This window comes from Clytia hemisphaerica, unplaced genomic scaffold (genome assembly GCF_902728285.1).
Source record: "Clytia hemisphaerica strain Z4C2 unplaced genomic scaffold, Clytia hemisphaerica genome assembly, whole genome shotgun sequence".
Classification (NCBI taxonomy): Eukaryota; Metazoa; Cnidaria; class Hydrozoa; order Leptothecata; family Clytiidae; genus Clytia; species Clytia hemisphaerica.
Genome location: NW_027103890.1, coordinates 1,703,214 through 1,721,155, shown reverse-complemented (window position 1 = coordinate 1,721,155; position 17,942 = coordinate 1,703,214). Strand labels below are relative to the sequence as shown.

The 17,942-nt window shown below is 34.4% G+C and overlaps 1 protein-coding gene and 2 long non-coding RNA genes across 3 annotated transcripts; all 3 read left to right on the top strand.

The window, feature by feature from the left end:
• Window positions 1-321: 321 nt before the first annotated feature.
• Window positions 322-1,741, top strand: LOC136808681 (uncharacterized). Its single transcript, XR_010846911.1, has 4 exons — window positions 322-663; window positions 1,067-1,101; window positions 1,297-1,352; window positions 1,667-1,741. It is a non-coding gene; the product is annotated as an uncharacterized lncRNA (long non-coding RNA).
• Window positions 1,742-2,311: 570 nt separating this feature from the next.
• Window positions 2,312-3,488, top strand: LOC136808680 (uncharacterized). The gene is made up of 4 exons (XR_010846910.1): window positions 2,312-2,435; window positions 2,640-2,726; window positions 3,080-3,142; window positions 3,406-3,488. It is a non-coding gene; the product is annotated as an uncharacterized lncRNA (long non-coding RNA).
• A 2,777-nt stretch (window positions 3,489-6,265) lies between these two features.
• Window positions 6,266-7,318, top strand: LOC136808656 (uncharacterized). The gene is made up of 4 exons (XM_067065205.1): window positions 6,266-6,371; window positions 6,643-6,748; window positions 6,901-7,001; window positions 7,220-7,318. The coding sequence occupies exons 1-4, from the start codon at window positions 6,267-6,269 to the stop codon at window positions 7,316-7,318; spliced, it is 411 nt and encodes a 136-aa protein (XP_066921306.1). The 5' UTR covers window position 6,266.
• Window positions 7,319-17,942: the final 10,624 nt, after the last annotated feature.

Genomic DNA, 17,942 nt, shown 5'->3' with positions numbered 1-17,942 from the left:
AATTTTTTTTCCTCATGTCGGTTGGGGCCTCTACGTAGAACCCCTTTGTTTTAATGCAAAGTAATTTTGAAAAAGGTGCTTTCAAACAAACTAACTAAACGTTTTTGCCACCCTTAAGGGGGTTGGGGGTGCGAAATTGTTTTTCAATCTTAGGGAGGAGGGATGCGAATTTTTCGAATTAAAAAAAATCCTCCGACCCACCATAGTAGATAATTTATGACCGCTGACAAGTGTCTTTCTGAAGAACGTTTTTCTATACAAATACATTTTTTTTCTTAAACAAGAAATACATTTTTGCGCATTTACTCTTAGGATTACACAATGACAAATGACACGATCGTGAATAATAGAACCCTTTACCGCTGACTGACAAATGACATACAACATGACTGAAACAAACTACTAAGATTGATGAGATTTTTTAAATTATTTTCTATTTATAACTTTGAAATTAGATACTAGATACTTGTAGATACTTGACACTTCCATCAACCATTGAAAGTTTAGTATCTATAACGATTTTTCTTATCTAAGGTCTAAGGGCATGGAATCGAATACCATGATTTCCTTTCATATCTTCCTTAATAGAAAAAAATACGATATTGTGCTATCTTTCGTTTTTTAGTTGTTTCGCAAGATCGAGAGAATTCAACTAATCACCAAGTACGACAAAATATTGTTTAAGTTCTTTATAATGTTCACAATCAATTTCTGAATTATTTACTAATCTATTTTGAATTATGAAATTCTCAACTTCAGTTGAGCTAGAATTCGAGAACGTCTGTCTGTTTGTTCACATGAAACTATGGGGCAGCCATATAGAGCTCAAAGATTGCCAGATTTGGCTCAAATTTTGTACACTTGTTTTTTGCCTAATACCTTGGACGTTTCAACATGTTTTTTATCAACAAAATCTTGACATTGCTTGATATTAGCTAATACACTACAATTTGGTATGATTTTTAATCTAGATTTTAATGACCAAGGTAATCAGATTTCAAGGTACTAGTTTATCCTTTTTGTACCGCAATAGATTGACTTTATTTTTAATTTTTTTTTATTTTAGAGTCTAGGGTTTGATGAAAACAATCCTTTATTAATGTAAGAAATTTTCTAACTACCTATATGAAAAATGAATATGAAATATCTAATTAGAAATTAGAGAGTATCTACTGACAGACAATTCTTGAGGGTGCACTAGATTTGAGGAAAATCGTATATATGCGGGCGAAAACTCCAAAATGGAGAGTAAAGGGACAAAAATATGTAAAAGAATTATTATATTTATTTTCACAGAGATGACAAAGTTCTTCACGATAGTTGTGGTGATGTGGTATATCAGAGGTGTTCAGGTGAGGAATAAGGGTTATCTTTAACGTTTTATTTATCGTACCGGTGCTTAAAGGCAATCGATCGGGTTAATATGCCAGATACTGAGTCATCAGCAGCCCTTCAGCAGTGAAAAGCAAGAAAGTTGAAAAAACGCAGATCTTTTATTCCAACATTTGTTATTCTATGTTAAGCCAAAGAATTGCAAATTTTCTGGACTTTTGATATTACAAAGAGATTATATTCTATTTTTAACTATAAACAATAAAACTGCAAGCTTTTTGCAATTTTTTAATCGAGTAATTTATAATTTATTTTCATACTACTTCATTTTAAGGATCAGCCGGTGTTGGTGATAGTTGTTTCATTAATATGACGCCTAGAGCAGGTACTTTTTAACGAATAACAAAAATAAGCAACATTCCTAAAAAAGATTTCACCGCGATTTTATCAAATTTAACCATGCTAAAAACTAGTTCGAAAAAATAAAAAATATGGTGCTTTTCATATGATTTATCTGCCAAATAGAGACCATGGGCGTTCTTTACTATAAAAGTCTCTAAAAATAGAGATAAATTTTTGTCTCTATGCTTCTTTCTCTAAACTTGTTTAAGAGACGTTACTACAGGTACTGTAAACTTGAATGGGCTCAATTTGGCAGCTCTGCATCTTTTTGGCCCTGAAAGGCCCTGTTCCTCAGCTACAAAAATGACAGTAATTTTTTTCTTGTATCTCCAATAGTCAAGAGCTATGACCGAAAATCTAGATACATGATATCTTTCAGATTTGAAACGTTAGGTACTATTGGGTACTTATACATTTTTAAACTTTCTAGATCTGAATTGGTATAAATTTATTTTCCTTAGGGTGTATTTACATGTCTCCCATATCCTCTAACGTCCGAACATTATTTTTGACATTCCTCCATTATCAAATATTTTTTACCTTAAGTTCTTCAAAAGACTTTGAGTTTAATATTTACAAAAGATATCGTGCTATCTAAACCGTACGGTCATGCGTTGTTTGCCAGTGACATCAAGAATATCATCAATCATTTGTTGAACGATACTGTAATTGATTCCTACATTAAGTACCTGCTCGAAAATGTAAGACATTATTATTTTTTAATTTTGTTTTTTATTTTCAAATTTTATTTTTAATAATTATGTTCATCGACCGTATCTTTGCAGTGTTTCTGGAAAAACTTAATCCCCGTAATGGCAAATGATTTTTTTGTTTGTTGAAAAAAAAAAGGAGAATGTTAATTTCTTTTGGATAAATTCCACAGTATATCTGCGATGCTATTTTAGATTTCATCCACTGCCTACATAGAATCAGCTATTATGCACGAATTGATTAATGGAAGTAAACAATATGTTATGCCCCCTACAGTGCAGGTGATAATTGAATACATTATATTTACCATGAAAAAGAGACTTTGTATCCAATTTTCTCAACTTCTACGAATGTTAAAGAATGAACTCTATCTATCAAATTAAATAGGTGTATGATTGGATCAGACATAATTCTTTTTATAAATATCCGTAAAACTTGAGAAGAATTGAATTCGAAGGGTCAAATTTATTCGTGGTGCACCCGGGGGTGCACCCGGTGTTTCATTCTTTCATTTGTTCGTTCGCTTTGAGATAAGGCTTTGGACATTTCTCTTTTTTGAAGTCGTTTTCAAGCGATATGTTGTTTAATTTTGTACTTTCTTTATTTGATCAATTTTACTATTTTTCCATTGTAGGACCTATTCTTAACCGACCAGTTGATTGGATTGTATAGTGTTGGAAAACATTGGCGCTTATTGGTGAGACGCTTTTTGGTAACTAACTCCTATCTCGGGAAATGAAACACTTGCATATTTCAACGCCACGAATTTCAGTACTTCTCGGTTATATAACGAAAAACTTTGACATTTTTCAAGAAAATAAGAGTAAGAAAAATTACGGGTATTTCTTTCTTACGAGTCTTAGACATCGATCAAAGTGCCTGAAAAAGGTCTTGCATGCGAAGCGTTACCAATAACATTTTGAAACTTAATTTCAATTTTTTATTCCAAAATTATCATAGGTTGTATATCCCAAAAAACAAATTATTTGGTTAATCGACCCTTTTGGAGAATCCAGCAATATCATGGAGGAAACCAAGCGAGCTTGGGAGTAAGGCGGTGGTTACACGTAGCCGGGGTGAAATTCACTCCGGTCTTTAAAGAAAACACTGTTTCTGTATACACGTATTTAGGCGGGGTGAAATCGTTTTTAGGCGGGTTGAATTCACACCGGGGTTGATTTCACCCCGGTCCTGAGGACCGGAATGAAATTTTTTTTGAGGATTTTTTTTGCAGATTTTTACATGTATACACAATTTCTTTTTCACCCCGGGTTGAATCTAAAAGTTATGCATGATTAAAGGCTGCTCACGATAAGTGTGCACTCTTTTTTCTTTTACCTATATAGTTTTTGAAGGAATTCTTCAATCTTTACAAATTTGGTATCATTGGAAAGATATTAGTGAGTGGAAAAATTTGAATTAAGAAATCTTTGAAAAAATTCTAAAAATGAAGATGACAATGAAGAAGAAAAAAATGAAGATCTTGTAGAAAAGTGCTATAACTATCATTTTCACTGAAGTGAATCCTTGATCATCGAACGTCATAACTGTGAAAAATTTTCTCAAAAATAATCATTCAGTCAAAAGATATCAAACAAAGTTATAAGCTGATTGACGTCTAAAAACGTTGTTTTCTGCTGTTTTCTGATGTTTTTTGAGGTCGATCACTTATTAACTTTGCATCATAACTTTATATTGAATAAATATTTTAGTGAAATTTTTTCACAGTGATGACCTCCTAAGATCAAAGAATCTCTCCAGTGAATATGAAAGTTATAGCAATTTTCTACAAGATCTTCATTGTTTTCTTCTTTATTTTCATCTTCATTTTTAGATTTTTTTTATAGATTTTTTTATTTCAAATTGTTCCACTCACAAATATCTCTCTAACGATACCGAATTTATAAAGATTGAAGAATTCCTTCAAAAGTTATAGGTAAAAGAAAAAAGAGTGCACACTTATCTTGAACAGACTTTACATTTTCACGCCGGGGTGAAAATAAGTTAAAATTTTCACCCCGGACTGAAAAAAGGGTTTTCACCCCGCCTTTCACCGACGTGTATCCCAAAATGATTTTCACCCCGGGGTGAATTATTTTTCCATTTCACCCCGGGGTGAATTTCACCCCGGCTACGTGTAACCACCGCCTAAGTTGTATATTGTTTCTCCTTTAATTTATTTATTTATTTTAATTTTTTTGAAGTTGAATTGTAACAGTAGCAACCAGGCTAATAAAGTTCAACTCTTTATTTACAATAAGCAACTATTCAATGGGTTAACATTGGTTTTTGAGATTTATTAAACCGGGATGCCGCGATATTCTCTATTCTCAGCATTTCTCAACTGTAAAATATGTTCATTTGTAGTTGTAAACTAACTTTATCCGTCAGTTGGTAGATAGAGGTTCGAAAATGTTTTTGTCAATTACATTCGACGGTCGTCATTTCGACCTTTCAAGCGACCAAAAGGAAGGTTAGAGATGGAAAGAGTGAAAGTTCGAGATGACGAAGGTTTGAAGAAAAGATAGTCGATCACGCAATGTATGGCTTAATACGTACTAGTTATCGCATGACTTCGAGTGCAATACGAGAAATATTTTACGAGTGCCGAGATTTTTCCGTAATATTTTTCCGAGCCTTTAGGCGAGGAAAAATATCGGTAAAATCTCGGAACGAGTAAAATATCGAGTATTGCACGAGAAGTCATGTGATAACTAATTTATTGTCGACTCAAAAAAATTGTCCTGATATAAATCTCTTTTTGTTTTTGTTTTAAAACTTACTTCCGCCTTGCTTCTTTCTTCTGTGTAGTTTCGAATGTTTTTATTCGAAAATCTAATTCGAACGTTAGATTCGAACAAAAAAATTCGATATGTTCCCGCAGAAAATATTCACACAAAAACAAAACAGAAAAGCATTTTTCGATCATTTTCGATCCAGAAGTTTTGTTTTGAAGAGTTGCAGATTTTTCAGAGATGTATTTGAAAGTTTCTAGATTGATAATTCAAAATGCAGATGGTGTACAGTATTGTTTCGATAGACAAGAAACCCTTCATCATTGGATTAATCAGATTGACAACATTCAGTCTTTTTCTATGTTTTTGTTTCGATGCATGGAAAAGAATAGCAGAGGAAAGGAGTCCCATGATGGAAGTGTATGCTTGTAATAATGGTTAAAGAACAACATTTTTTCAAGAGCAATACAATTTGGATACTTTCTTGATTATCGTCAAGCTTTAAATGTTTTGAATTTTAGAAGGATAAGATGTAATGATTGTCCTCGTCGAGAACGAGAATTAGGAGAGAACTTTTATAAAAATCACTCGTCATTTGGTTTAATACAAGACATTTCACTTCCCTTGCTATGTTATGAGAAATTTTATTGGCAAACATTCAAGAATCTCAAGTTTTTTTGTATGCATGGATAAAAAACTGTTTGGTTTTATCACACGAACGAATTTTATACCAAAAGCTGAAAATATTTGGGTGGTCTCAAGTAGTTTTATAATTTCTTAGTTCATCAGATTTGATTTTAGTGTCTTTTATGGAAGAACTCCAAAGTAAAAGTTAATCTGAAAATATTTTTGTTGCGTTTTCCCTTTGACTCCCAAGTCAGTTTCTCCGAAAGTCAGTTCTTTTCGGCTGTTTTGTTTTGATTTTTCTCCCGCCGCTTACCCAGTCCCCCAAAAGTCAACGCGGTCATATTTCCATACTAGAGAAATATGAAATATCGCAAATATCTCGATGCTCTCAACCAATCAAAACGCTGATATTTTTTTGGGTCGGCAATAAGAATTTTAATACAACTTTTTAGAGCAAGCATGTTGAGAAGTTTCCCTTCAAACAAGAATAAAGCGTGGGATATCATCCAGGTCGAGCATGCAAAACAATCTGACGCTATTTCATGTGGTGTCATTTGCATAAAGGTGAAGGGAGATTTTCGTTTTGTGGAAAAAACCAATAACTCAAAAATTTCTCAAGGAATTATTTCCGCTAAAACAGCCAAAATTAACCCTTGAAGGTAATTTTGGCTGACCTGGATTTTGTGAGCGTCAAATATTCATTTTGTGGGAATGAATTTGCCATTTTTTGGTCAATCTCTTGTGTTTTCATAGGACTTTTTCAAGCGTGAATTTTTCTTTAGATTCAGTAATGCTGAAAATTATGTCTTACTAGAAATTCACTCTTATCTTCTAGTTTGCGGAGTGTGTTTTAAGGCACGAAAACCTTCCAAGTCATTTTCATTCGGATGAATTGATGAACCACCGTCAAAAGATCGCTGTAAAATTGATTGAATTAGGAAGTAAGTTTATCAGTATTATCAGACCGTTTATTAGTATTTTTACATTGCTGACTTGTGAATGATAAATATTGTAATCAAATTGTTGGTCAAACAATATTTCTGTCAAGAGAATCATAAGTATTTAAATTTTTATTTGGCTTCTTTTTACGCAGGCAACGGTGACTGGTGCACAAAGATTTGCCGAATATGCGATCGGTGCGATTCCCCTCCATTGTCAAAACAGACTGGAATAAAACCAAAGAAATGGCCATGGGTAATTATCGTGTTAATTAGCTAAAACAATTCTCTATTTACTGTGATGAACTTTAAGAACTAAAAATTAATATAATTTGATGGTTATATGAAAATGGAAGATTTTCTGCATTGAAACAGTTGAAAGTGTTCTATTAAAATGAGAAGAGGTTCTTGTCAAATGCTTTCGTATTGTACTTTCTATTGTGCTTGTATTGTGTTCGTATCGTTTCTTTGTAGGTTTGTTGTGACATTTGCTCACCGGTAATGTGGTACCATGGTCATTGCGTCGGGGTAACAAAAACACAAAATATGAAAAATATCATTTTATTGCAATAAAGTAAGTTTAAAATAAAAATCCGACAATTTTGAAATTGCCAATATAAAACATAAATTTTTTCGTCGCTGAAATTGATTTGTAATTTTTAATTTTTTCATGTAGTAAAAGCAAAGTTTACCTTATTTTTTGCCAAGTTATTTTAGAACTGGCTTACTCGCTAAATGAAATCTCCACCAAAAACGCACTTCCGTTATTCGCCAAATATAATACACGCAAAAATTAATTTTCTTATAAGCTATCGATCGAATTCACCAATTTTGCCCGAACTTCTCTTTAGAAAATTTTGTTCTGTAGAAGATTCTTCTTTCTAACCATCTTCAAGAATATATCTGATTGGAAAGACTCTTCCTACTGTGAAAAAATTGTAAATGCACGGTTAAATTAATTTTGGTAATTTGGGTTCAAAAATAGGATTCATTATCTCCAATTTCACACGATAGGTCAGCTAAAAAAATGCAGTACAAACTTGCAGTACACTAATTTTTTACAATGTTTTCGTATTTCAGACAATTATACAGGACGAAATTGTTTCTTTGCAAATCGTGAGACACTTATTCGCCAAAGAAAAAATCGCAGAATAAAAAGATGCTACGGATGCTCAGACGAGATTAGCGAGTCGCCCCTTGATCCGCCTCGCGATATGGTGCTCCTCCAATTAATGAGACGTCCCAAGCAAAAGTGCACCTGGGATTCCGTTAAGGAAAAGGACTTGCGATTTTTCGTTTGCATTATCATGCGAAAAAATATTGCATAAGAAATTTGTCGTTGGATAAAGTCAAACTGTCTCGTGATTTCCAACTTACTGAGGTTCACCGTCATCAACTCAAATATTTGGGTATTTCATATACATGATTGTATATGCTCTTGTGTGCCTAATTGTATGGGGTCAAAAATTGCACCCCATAATCACTTAATTATGACACCCCCCATATTATGGTTTTTTCTGAAAAAGTGCAAAACCTTCATTTTCCTAGGGCTCTTTAGGAAAATCACCCCAATATCACTTTATTAAGACCCCCCCCCCATTTTATGGAGTACCCACTCCTCCCGCTTATTACATCCCCTCCTCCTACAATTAGGCACAAAAGAGTACTTGATTACTTTAATCAGATTAATTTTTGCGAGATTAGATTCGCGATTTCGCGATTGTTCGCCTTTTTCGCAAAGTTTTGTCAACAATTAAAACATTTTAAAATGCTAAGTGAAAATATCCTTCACGCAAAACATGAGCTTTTTTCGGCTCATTCGAAATTAAATAGAAAGAAATTGTGCAAATTGTTTACCTCGCAAAATTTCATCTCGCGAAAAATTCATAATGTTCTTATACGAGTAACACGTTTGCTCTTAAAATCTTATATTTTTATATTTCATATCTTATATTTTTGTTCCATTTTTTACCTAGAGTCCATTTTATAAACTTAGATTTTGAGCATCTTGGCTATATTTTTTTTTTTTTTAACCTCTAGTCTATTTTACTTACTTAGTTTTTGAACATTTTCAAGAAGAGTTTAGTACTTTTGTACCAAACAAAAATGAAGTTTCTAGCACCATTTTTTCTTTTTCCTTTTTGGACCTATCTCTGGCCGTCATTAGTTTTTTCTATTTTTTTGCAAAACGGTGCAAAATGGTATAAAAATTCATCCCAAGTCGTTCCAAATCGTTAAATAAAATGTGGTTGATTTCTTATTTCTTTTTACGTCGCTGTCTAATTTCGGGCTTCCGCCAATTAATTAGGACCGTTAACAACACCAAAGCTAAAACACAATAATAAATATGAACTAGAATTGGTAGATTGTATCACTTGTTTTCGTGATATGAAGTTAAAAGTTGATAATGTTCATTTTTTAATTATGCTTTAACGCCCTTTATACCGAGAGGTGTAAATCACTCGAAAAAGTCTCGTAAACCTTTTTCCAGAAAAAAATAAAACAATTTGACCTAAAAATTGGCAAAATTAAAAAATTAAAAAATTAAAAAAATCATACCAAAAATTAAAAAGCTCGTTCACCTTTTGGGAGTGGTTTACCCGCCCTTCGGAAATATTTTATCCGCATTTTGCGGCTCTTGTTATTATACACCACCAGCACAGAAATAACGCCGATAAGGTAGTCTATTTGGGATGGCATTAGGCCCTTCTTGAAGGGGAATACCGATGAGGGTATATACTGGAATACCTGTAATTTCATAGTTCCATACTAATCTCATAACAGATCTTCCATTTCTGCCACTACGACGCTCTACTCTAGCGTTACTCTAATCTAAAGGGTAGGGCAAAATTGAAGATCTGACATAAGCTTAGCTGTTGAGCGCTGTAAAGTAAAAGAATCATCGGATTTAATTTATTTTGGGAAGATCCTTTCTTACGAAGCTATGGCCTTTAGAGCGCATGCGTGCCAAACTTGTACTTGTACTTGAGTCATCCCGGAGAGGTGTGAAGAGACATAATCCTCTTTCCATTTCTTTTGATTCAACATTGCATTTATTAAATGCTTGACCTCTAGACCAGTATCGTCCTCAAAGATCATTTTGAGGCTGAGGGTTGTATTCGGATGACTAGACTCTTCAGGGCACCAAATCAATAATTTACCAGATGGCTCGTCATGTCTATAGCTATATTTCATGCGAGTATTAGCCTTCGTTGTCGCACAGCGGTAGTTAAGGCGAAGGAGTTTAGTTTCCCAAAAGTTTGATGAATTGGTAGAGTGATCCCAACCCGTCAGAAAAGTTATAGGCACTACGTAGCAGTCTGGTTGTGTAGCAAGTCATTTTCTAAGTGCATAGTCACTGTAGTTTTTAGATTCCGGCCCATATTGGCCATTTTTCAATCTGCCGTGACTTTAGCTTTCCTATATAGGTGTTGTTAGGTTCACGGTAGATTGACAGCAAGTCATTTTCTAAGTGCATTATGGTCACTGTAGTCTTAGATTCACGGCCGATTGGCCAATTTTTCAATCTGCCGTGACTTTAGCTTTTCTATATAGCTGTTGTTAGGTTCACGGTAGATTGACAGCAAGTCATTTTCTAAGTGCATTATGGTCACTGTAGTCTTAGATTCACGGCAGATTGGCCATTTTTCAATCTACCGTGACTTTAGCTTTTCTATATAGCTGTTGTTAGGTTCACGGTAGATTGACAGCAAGTCATTTTCTAAGTGCATTATGGTCACTGTAGTCTTAGATTCACGGCATATTGGCCATTTTTCAATCTGCCGTGACTTTAGCTTTTCTATATAGCTGTTGTTAGGTTCACGGTAGATTGACAGCAAGTCATTTTCTAAGTGCATTATGGTCACTGTAGTCTTAGATTCACGGCAGATTGGCCATTTTTCAATCTACCGTGACTTTAGCTTTTCTATATAGCTGTTGTTAGGTTCACGGTAGATTGACAGCAAGTCATTTTCTAAGTGCATTATGGTCACTGTAGTCTTAGATTCACGGCATATTGGCCATTTTTCAATCTACCGTGACTTTAGCTTCTCTATATAGCTGTTGTTAGGTTCACGGTAGATTTTTTCGTTCACGGTAGGCTTAGATTCACGGCAGATTGGTCATTTTTCAATCTACCGTGACTTTAGCTTTTCTATATAGCTGTTGTTAGGTTTACGGTAGATTGACAGCAAGTCATTTTCTAAGTGCATTATGGTCACTGTAGGCTTAGATTCACGGCAGATTGGTCATTTTTCAATCTACCGTGACTTTAGCTTTTCTATATAGCTGTTGTTAGGTTCACGGTAGATTGACAGCAAGTAATTTTCTAAGTGCATTATGGTCACGGTAGGCTTAGATTCACGGCAGTTTGGCATTTCTTAATTTACCGTGACTTTAGCTTTTCTATGTAGCTGTTGTTAGGTTCACGGTAGATTGACAGCAAGTCATTTTCTAAGTGCATTATGGTCACGGTAGGCTTAGATTCACGGCAGATTGGTCATTTTTCAATCTACCGTGACTTTAGCTGTATATAGGCATCTGGTTAAACTCACGGTAGATTGGTTTCCATTTTTTAATCTACCGTGTAATTTGGTTAAAGTACACGGTAGATTGTGAATTTTTCAAGGGAAATTTACAACCTTCCGTTGATATATCATCAGCTATATAGAACGGTTAAATACACGGTAGATTAAAAATAACCTTCCGTGACCGTATCAACGCTGTAAATTTAATTAAAATAATTCTTTTTTAACAGACTACTTGGGCGGAAAAGACAAGAACCCAAAAGTTACCTTAAGAGAACAAATTGAAACAAGTAAGTTTTTTTCCTTCCAGAAGCTTGAGATATACTAACAATGTTGTGTCAAAATCAAAGAAAAACACCAGGCTTTTCTTATCAGGAGTTATAGGATAAGGCCTGTAACAACAATAAATGGTTGTTCCATTTCTTTTTAGCAGCATCACCACTCAACCAAGATAAAGATTTGGAGGAAAACAAGTTTGATTTTAAAGGTAATTAAAGAATTTTATTGCAACTTTGTAGCCTGATACCTTACTTGCATTTAGGGCAGGGCGTAAATAAAAATCCCCATATTTTGTGGATTAATAATATTTGCTAATCAGATCAGTAATTTGAAAAGTTTGTTAAATTTATTTAAAATGATCCTAAAATGCTTATCATAGCAGATTGGCAGTTTATTTTCAACCATAAAAATCAGTTTTAAAATTATGAAGTGAACTAGCAATATCGCGATTTATTTGACGAAAATATATCAGTTGCATTACAAAATCTTTCTGCTTTATTTCAGTATCTACAAAAGTAGTAGAAGTACAAGAAATAGACCAAGAAGAATTGCACACAACATCAGAAGCATTTACCAAAGTAGTTGCTGCAGATAGAGCAAAGTCCCCAATAGTCAAAGGAGCATCGCCAGAAGCAGACTATTTAACGATGAAAAGATGTAATGGCTTTTGTAGATGTTAAATTATTAGTTAGCACCAACTTTTTTGCCTTTTCAGTACATATCCATGGAATTAGTTATGTTGTATTTCAACAAAATCTATTTTTTAAAGCAGTTGAAATAAAATATTATTTAGATACCGGGTGTGCCAAAAAAAATAGGCCTAAAATTGAAACTTTGACGTAACTTTTTTCAGTGAGAATAGAAAGTTGAAATTTTACATGCGTCCTTAGCAACCTATTTCGAAGCTTTCCTGAAAGTTTCATTTGTACAGCTTTAGTAGTTTCAAAGATATGGAGATTTTCCTAAAGGATGTGAAAATGTGTTTGTTTATAGATTTGACGTCAAAACAAAAAAATTGTCAACCACAGTTCCCTAGCGTTTAGTATCCGAACCGGAGTTGCGTTTGTTTATTTCAGTTTTTGTTTTGGAATCAGAAAGATGCCATTGCAGTGTTATTTTAAAAGATGACATTCTATTGCAAAATGGTTTTACTTACTAACGTTCAAGACAACAAGCATTTCTAACCATTACTGAAGAAAAATCGCCACAAGACAGATTGAAGAATGGCACCTCTTTCTGACGAAGACAAGGTGATTATCAGACATTATATCGAGAAAGAGTATACAGCTTATGAGATATTGAAACAGAACCCAGAAAAGAACTGGCATTATTCAAAAGTTAAACGTGCCGTCAAGAAATTTAAAGAGTATGGTACTATGGACCGAAAGAAAGGATCTGGAAGACCAAGAAGTGCCAGAACTGCTGAAAATGAAGCTTTTGTTGAGGAAATGATCTGCTCGCAGGAAGAAGAACCTGGGACACACGCTTCACCAAGAGAAATCGCTAGAGAGCTTGAAATCTCTCATTCCTCTGTACGCCGAATCGTTGAAGATAAAGGCTACAACCAATTCAAACGTCTAAAAACACCACAGATGAACGATGCAACACGCAATCGTAGAGTTGATCGAGCTGTTAGTCTTCATGAGAAGTTTGTGAAAAACCCGAGGATGATTGAACGCGCCATTTTTCAAGATGAAAGTGATTTTCCACTCCAGGTACCGTTGAATAGCCAAAACGATCGAGTTTACCACAAAGGCACAAAGAAAGACGTTCCTGATGAAAACCTTTTCCATGAAAGCAACCGCCAATCAGTTAAAGTTATGGTGTCAGCTGCACTCACCTGGCATGGTGTTACGAGGCCGATTTTCGTAAAACGAAAAGGATTGAAAGTCAACGCCAAAAACTACAAGAACCATCTGAAACGTGAACTCTTTCCAGCAATCGAAAAAATCTATCCAAGAAGGGACTGGATTTTCATTCAGGATGGAGCTTCATCGCACACCAGCAACATTGTCCAAGACTTTTTGCAGGAAACCATACCGAGACGATACCTTAGGAAAGATCAGCGGCCTCCAAAGAGTCCCGACAGTAATCCTTTAGATTACTATTTTTGGAACGAAGTTAAACGCAAGGTGTACCGAGGAAGATTGAAGAAGCCTTTTGAAACAGAGGAGGAAATCATTTCTAAGATCAAGTCTGTTTGGAAGGAATGCGCGAGAAACCTACCTGAAATCAGAAAATCTATGAAGCAATTTGTTGGTCGTGTTCGCACTGTTGGTGAATGTAATGGTTCCTCAATTAAGATGTATTATTCGTGAACTCAAATCTCGGATTTACTCATTATATTGTTTGTCTTTATATTAGTTTTATCATCAAAAGTACTGCTTTGTAAAAAGTGAATTTATCTTCAGAAAAAAAACTGACGTCAGTCAAATCTATAAACAAACACATTTTCACATCCTTTAGGAAAATCTCCATATCTTTGAAACTACTAAAGCTGTACAAATGAAACTTTCAGGAAAGCTTCGAAATAGGTTGCTAAAGACGCATGTAAAATTTCAACTTTCTATTCTCACTGAAAAAAGTTACGTCAAAGTTTCAATTTTAGGCCTATTTTTTTTGGCACACCCGGTATCTTTTTTTTTAAGTTAAGAGATGTGAGAACTGTGAAAGACTTGAAGACCAATTGCAAGAGGCACAAGCAACTATCAAGAAGCTGAGTAAGATTTGAAAGTTCATAAAGATTTGTTTCAAATATTATTTTTTATTTGTCCCCAAAATATAACCATCCCACTATTTGCCAGAAAGTTTTTGATATGATGATAAAAAACCACAAATATATCCCCTGTTCCATTTCTAATACCCTGCTGCATTGGAAAATTTAAAACTATCACTGACCTTTTTAGACGACAAACTTGACACAATCAAGAACACGTTACTGATCGATCTGGTCAGCATCACAGACTCAGTAAAGTCAACATTGGAGATGGACAATCAGAGTCAAAGCGAGGTACCAATCTAAAAAATTTACAATTTGCGCAATCGATATTTTTATTATCAAAACATTTAAGAATTTTCATAAAACTGCTTGATTTTTTTTCATTTGTCTAGTATGTTCCAGAAACAAAACAAAAGCCTAGCTGTCAAAGAGAGCTTCTTCCATACGTCAAAATTTCAATCGGTCGATTGCGTTCGATTTGGTTTGATTGTCGGTTCTGTTCGGTTGAGATTGTCTGGCAATAAGGTATTTTCTACTAATGAAGAGTATATAGTAGTACCATTACCCGCTATGGACGACTGGGTTTTTTGGATTTTTTTTCACTTGGAAATCCTGATAAATTTGAAAAAAGTTTCGGAAAATCCATGACTTTTCCTAATTATTTAGTCATATGTATCGAAAAGTCCATAAAATTTGCTTTATTTTCTTGCCAAGTATCTGAAAATCAAGGATTTTCCCATAAAAAAATCTTGAATGTTAAGGAAATGCCATTATTTATGACAATTTTTTTTCTCAACAATTTCAGTTGTTCAGCACAGGGGATGCCCAATCAGAAGAGTCAAGACCAGGAATGTCGGCCAGCTTTACCAAACTTGACCGTCGAAGAAATAATAGGTAAAAGTTACACTTACATTGAATTGACTTGGTGACTTATGATTCAGTCAAAAAAGCACGGTCAATACCAAGTGCGAATCAATCAGAAGGAAATTGAGTAAGTTATTATACTATTTATCTCAGGATTGTTCTGATTCCTCATGATTTTCAATGGATCAATCGTATCCTGCTGAAATTTTTTGTCACAAAGTCCGAGACGGATCCTTACTTTCACGTGTTCAGAATTTTATTTCTTTACGGCAGCCGAGAACATTCGATTATTCTAACCTATCGGGCGTTTAAAAGTGGGCGTTTAAATTTTAGATGAATGTGCTGTGATTTAATCTCTTGATAAAAAAACAACGAACTACTCATTTTATTTTTGCAATAAATATTGATTAATTAACTGAAAGGTGGTGGATCCTAATTCAAACGACCAAGAATCGAAAATAATCTTAACGCCCATCGAATGCGCCCGCCCCCATTCGCATTTGTATCACTTTTATAATCTGATGGCGGATTGGCGAACGCCCACACTAACTTTTTTTATTTCTTCTCATACCAGGACTCAAAGCGATGAAGAAGAGTGGAGTGGAGGACAAAGATAGAGGATAGTATAAATTAGTTGTTTTTTTATCTAAAATTTGTTTAAGTAATCCTGCTAGCATTTTTTTTCTGTATATTTGACCTTCTCTTCTGTAAATTTTAATTCCTATGTTTAGCAGCTGGAAATAGAAAATAACAATTAACGTAACGTAAAGCCAAAGTAAAGTTGATTTAAAAAAATCCTGGAGAAGCCAATTATTATGCTAGTGAGTGCAATAAGGTTTAAGCTGGTACATTTATTTGAACAGTTTCCAGATCTTCCTCTGTATACTTATAAGTTTTATAAGGCAGGGAAAGGGTAGCTACATCATCCACAAGATCACATGTTCAGATTTCTTAATTTTCTCATCCAGGCCCCTTCTGCCCTGGGCCTCTTGATCAAATCGTCTAAAAAAGGCCAAAAATATACCCTAAAAGGGAAGACATTTTGGTGGGAATATAATTTGTTGGGTGGCTGAAAATGTTTTTTCGTAGGTAATTTATTTTGAAAGCTAATTTTGGCGAGAATTTAATTTGGTGGATTTCAGACAAATCCGCCAAATTCTTCCCGCTAAAATCTCTTCCCTTAATATAGACTTCATTTTGACTAATCTGCAATTTTAGTTAAATCGTTCAATCTGCAAAAATATTCAACGTTTTCAAGAAAACCTAAAATTTGGAAATTGCAGACTATAATCTGCAGTATTTATGGAAATGCAGATTGTTTCAGACTGCAATGTGTCATTTGCAGACTATGCAGGTCACAAAAATGATCTGCAAATTTTAATCTGCAAATCAGTCTGCAATTTGCATAGTCTGCAAATTGATAGTCTGCAATTCTAGATCGGCACATTGTTAGTCTGCAAAAGTAATCTGCAAATGACACATTGCAGCAATGAGTTTAGCAGATTATGCAGACTACCAATGCAGACTATGAAATTTTTCTTAAGGGTCATTTTCGGTATTTCTATTCTGGTCTGTAAAAAATTTAGGTACCCCACAACCTAGCCCAATTGGCTACCCTGCTTTTTAGACCAACCCATTTCTTCTAGATGAATTTTTGTGTAATTTTCAGGAGAGATACATAAAATTGTCATTAATATCATGTTCAAATATCTAGAACATTCTCTTTAAAGGAAAGAAAAAAAATGGCAATGTTTACATTTCTCTAACCTTTCACAGTACTAAAGTGAGCATTTTACCTACCGCCTCTACGGATGGCAAGACTGTTAAACGGTGTATTACATTTGAATTGAGAAACTCATTTTAATCCCTTAACCTCAGACCAAATCAGTATACATTTGAGAAACGACAGAGTATGAAGACAAAGAGTTTCCAAAGAGTAAGCATTTCCTGCTACCCATGAGTCACCTGTCATCTTCACCAGAAAAATAGAAGCAATGTTGATCAGACACTGCTGGAAGAAAAAATATAGAAAGAGGAGTAAAATGGAAGAAGAATACTAAAAAAAAGATAGGTAAAGTCGGTCTAGAACCCGGTACGGAATAATGGATCCGAGCGACCGCGCACGACGGAAGTAAAAAGAAACAAGACGCCTCAGCGTCGTGAAGGCCCAGCGATTGTCTTCTTATTCCATGTTGTTTACGCATATGCAAAATACGCTTGTAACTTTTTATCTGTCTGTGTTCAATATACTTAATTTAATAGCGAGGTACATCTTTATGTATCTGAATACTACCGTTGGACGCTTTTTGTACTATTTTCCCTGTTTTATTAGTGACACTTTTACCTTTTCAGGGATTATGGTTTCAACACGGTGACACGTGCGTTCAGGAGGAAACATTTATCATTTATCATACATTATGAAAAATATGCTTAATATGAACGTGATTTTCGGATAACGACAGCAAACATATTGTTTAGAAAATTTTATATATACCTAAACTAACTGTAATGTACACTTGCATAGAAAAACATGATTGAATAAAGTACATTTTACTTATTTTTTTACACCTCTCAAACAGACCCGGCGGAAGCGGGGGACTTCAGCCTCCGCACATTTGAGCAAATGAGATTTTTCTAAAATTCCTTAGGCGTAGTTTATATAGCCAGATTTTGCCGTGTCTAATTCAAATAACTTCATCAAAAAAAAACTAAGTCGAATTGAGTGCAAATTTTGATTTGAGGTCGACCTTATTAACAATGGCAAATTTTGCCGAAACTTAATTAACAAGTGCGGCAAAATATCGGCACT

Bases quoted from the DNA above. Each gene is read 5' to 3' on its own strand.
- LOC136808656 (XM_067065205.1), top strand. From the start codon at position 6,267: ATGTTGAGAAGTTTCCCTTCAAACAAGAATAAAGCGTGGGATATCATC. The intron at 6,372-6,642 runs GTGAAGGGAGAT...CTTATCTTCTAG, and splicing joins GTGGTGTCATTTGCATAAAG to TTTGCGGAGTGTGTTTTAAG. The intron at 7,002-7,219 runs GTAATTATCGTG...GTTTCTTTGTAG, and splicing joins AACCAAAGAAATGGCCATGG to GTTTGTTGTGACATTTGCTC.